Source organism: Penaeus monodon, chromosome 39, assembly GCF_015228065.2.
Source record: "Penaeus monodon isolate SGIC_2016 chromosome 39, NSTDA_Pmon_1, whole genome shotgun sequence".
In the NCBI taxonomy this organism is placed as follows: Eukaryota; Metazoa; Arthropoda; class Malacostraca; order Decapoda; family Penaeidae; genus Penaeus; species Penaeus monodon.
In genome coordinates, this window is record NC_051424.1 from 27,614,207 (window position 1) to 27,616,706 (window position 2,500).

The 2,500-nt window shown below is 32.3% G+C and overlaps 1 protein-coding gene across 1 annotated transcript in view; it reads left to right on the forward strand.

Moving 5' to 3' along the window:
- Positions 1 to 2,500, forward strand: part of LOC119597571 (transient receptor potential cation channel subfamily A member 1 homolog) — a 25,107-nt gene that overhangs the window by 4,830 nt on the left and 17,777 nt on the right. Inside the window, exons 7-9 of the mRNA XM_037947148.1 lie at positions 1,708 to 1,864; positions 2,079 to 2,275; positions 2,391 to 2,500. The exon at positions 2,391 to 2,500 is cut by the window's right edge and continues 143 nt beyond it. Of these exons, the coding sequence (XP_037803076.1) occupies positions 1,708 to 1,864; positions 2,079 to 2,275; positions 2,391 to 2,500 (464 nt within the window). The remainder of the gene's footprint in view (positions 1 to 1,707; positions 1,865 to 2,078; positions 2,276 to 2,390) is intronic.

Sequence of the window (2,500 nt, forward strand, 5' to 3'; positions counted from 1 at the left end):
CTTTTTCTCATCAAGTTTATGAAGCTGTACACAATTTCTTAATTATTTACTTATTTACTTATTTATTTTTATTGAATGGAAAGTTTCCTCTTGTAGCACAGTATGGGAAATCTGCTTGAATGTTTGTGCTATATATAACCCAGTATACATTTGATAATTCAGATATTTTTATATCCTTACAATTTTCACTGGAAAATACCTTGTAGAGATCTGGTTCTTGTAAATAAGTCATTGGCAGAAAGAGATTATTTTTTTTATTAATTTTTCATGCTAGAATTTAATTATAAATAGGCTGGTATATTTAATTTCTAATATACCTTGGTAAAATGTATATGTCAATTTACTTTAAGGATGTTATTATGTTTATTGGTACTCATGACAATGTGTCATGATTTCTCTTTTATGATGTGATATTATAAGGTGGATTTAAATAATCTCATGATTTTCTTGTTAGGTTGTAAGCTTAAGAAATACTAATTTTCAAAACTTTATTTTCACCCATCTTTTTTTATTCAGCAAGTATACACTCTGTCGAACAATTTTTATCTGCATGCACTTATCTCTTACAATATACCTCTTGATATACTCACAATAATGAAAAATGTAATATAGCGTAAAGCTGACATATTTTTTTTTATATACACATTTCTCCAACCTAGCTTCCGTCGGAAATTTATCACAGCAAAAGACAGGTAACATGGTGACTTGCCGCATCTGATTTCAGGATTAATGTATACTTATGTCTTTGTTTGAACGTCTTCCTTGTGTAATTTTCTAAGTGGAAAATTTTGAAGTGTGAATATATGAAAATGAGCTGTCTCTAGCTGCATTGACCTTAATATATTCGTACTTTGGAATTATGTCTTAAACATTAGGAGCTGGTGTTACTCGAAGCTGGTGACTCTGGGTCCATCTATAAAATGCATTTGTTAGGTGAATAGGTAATGAGAAACAGAATGAAATTAGAGACTTTTTTCACATATTTTTTTTCTCCTTACCTACTTAGTTTATAGAAATTCACTTAACATATGACATTAAAGGTGCATTTTTACTATATTATCCATAACTAATATAGATCTACACATTAATTGGATCCCAGTCTTTCCCTATACAAAGAATGTATCCTTCCTTCTCTAAACAATTTGATGTACTTTATGGATGAATTCAAGTATTTCTTTTTCCTTGTTAGTAAAAGATTTACAAATTTTCCTCAGCCTTATAAATCATTGTTTGTGAATGTTGAATTCCCATTACTTAACTGTCCCATTTTGTGTTTCCTGTCCTTCTAGGCATGAATCTATCCTTTAAATTGTTAGTAATGTAGAACATGTGCCTTGCTAAGTATAGTCAGATTTAACTCCATTTGTGTTTTGTGTATCTTTCTAGGAAAGATACACTTTTTGTTGAGTATATTTTTGACATACTCCCAGTTTCCGAAATTTGTTCCACATATTTACGAATTATGTTCAGAATCTATTTTACACAGTTTTTCTTAAATAATTTATTAATGATCCCAGCATATTCTAATTTTCTATCCCAAATCCTGCTTAATTAATCCCCCCCTCAAAAAAAAAAGAAAAAAAGAAAAAAAAGAAACTAACAGCATGAAACCATCAATTCATTATAAAAAAAAAAAAAAATCTCTTCTTTCTTCTCCATGTACAAATGCCTATCAAAAAGATCTACTGTAAAATATCGTATTTTCAGGGACTCCTTCACTCCTCTCCTAGTAGCTGCTTGCTGTGGCCATGCCAAGGCTATCAGCACGTTGCTCGAACATGGTGCTGATGTGTCCGCCCTTGACAAAGATGACAGGACGGTGATATTTTGGTGTGCTGATCAAGGCTTTGAGGAAGCTCTTAGGGTGAGATTTTTTAATTTGATTTATAATTTGATCTTGGTTTATACATTTGTTTATATTATGCATATATTTAATTGTGCAGAAAATTAGATATAATAATTCTGACGAAGACGCAATCGAAACCAGTCAAATACATCTCTTGTACTGTGAAGATATTCATTCTCATTCATACCTTTTCTACATAGATATAATAAGCTTTTATACCAAATAATTACAGGTTATACTACCAGCAGCTGAAAGTGAAGACCTGATAGATGTTAGCGACAGATTTGATGATTCTCCCCTACACAAGGCAGCTAAATCGGGCCATGTTGCTATAGTTAGGATGCTCCTTGATGCTGGTTCTCAGATTGATAATAAGAATGAGGATGGGGAGACAGCACTTCATGTGGCAGCTGAGAATGGCCAAACCAAGTATGTTCATTGAATATGTGTGTGTGTGAAGTACTTTATATTTTTTTAGCTGAAAACATGTCTACATGATTAGGCCCACCAAGGTCTGTTCTAACCTAAATATTAATCTCCTCAGGGTAGTCAGAGAACTCGTACGACGACATAAACTCCTTATTCCCGATGAAAATGAGGAGTCCAACACACCACTTCATTTAGCTTGTCTTGAAGGTCATGCTGATGTTGTGA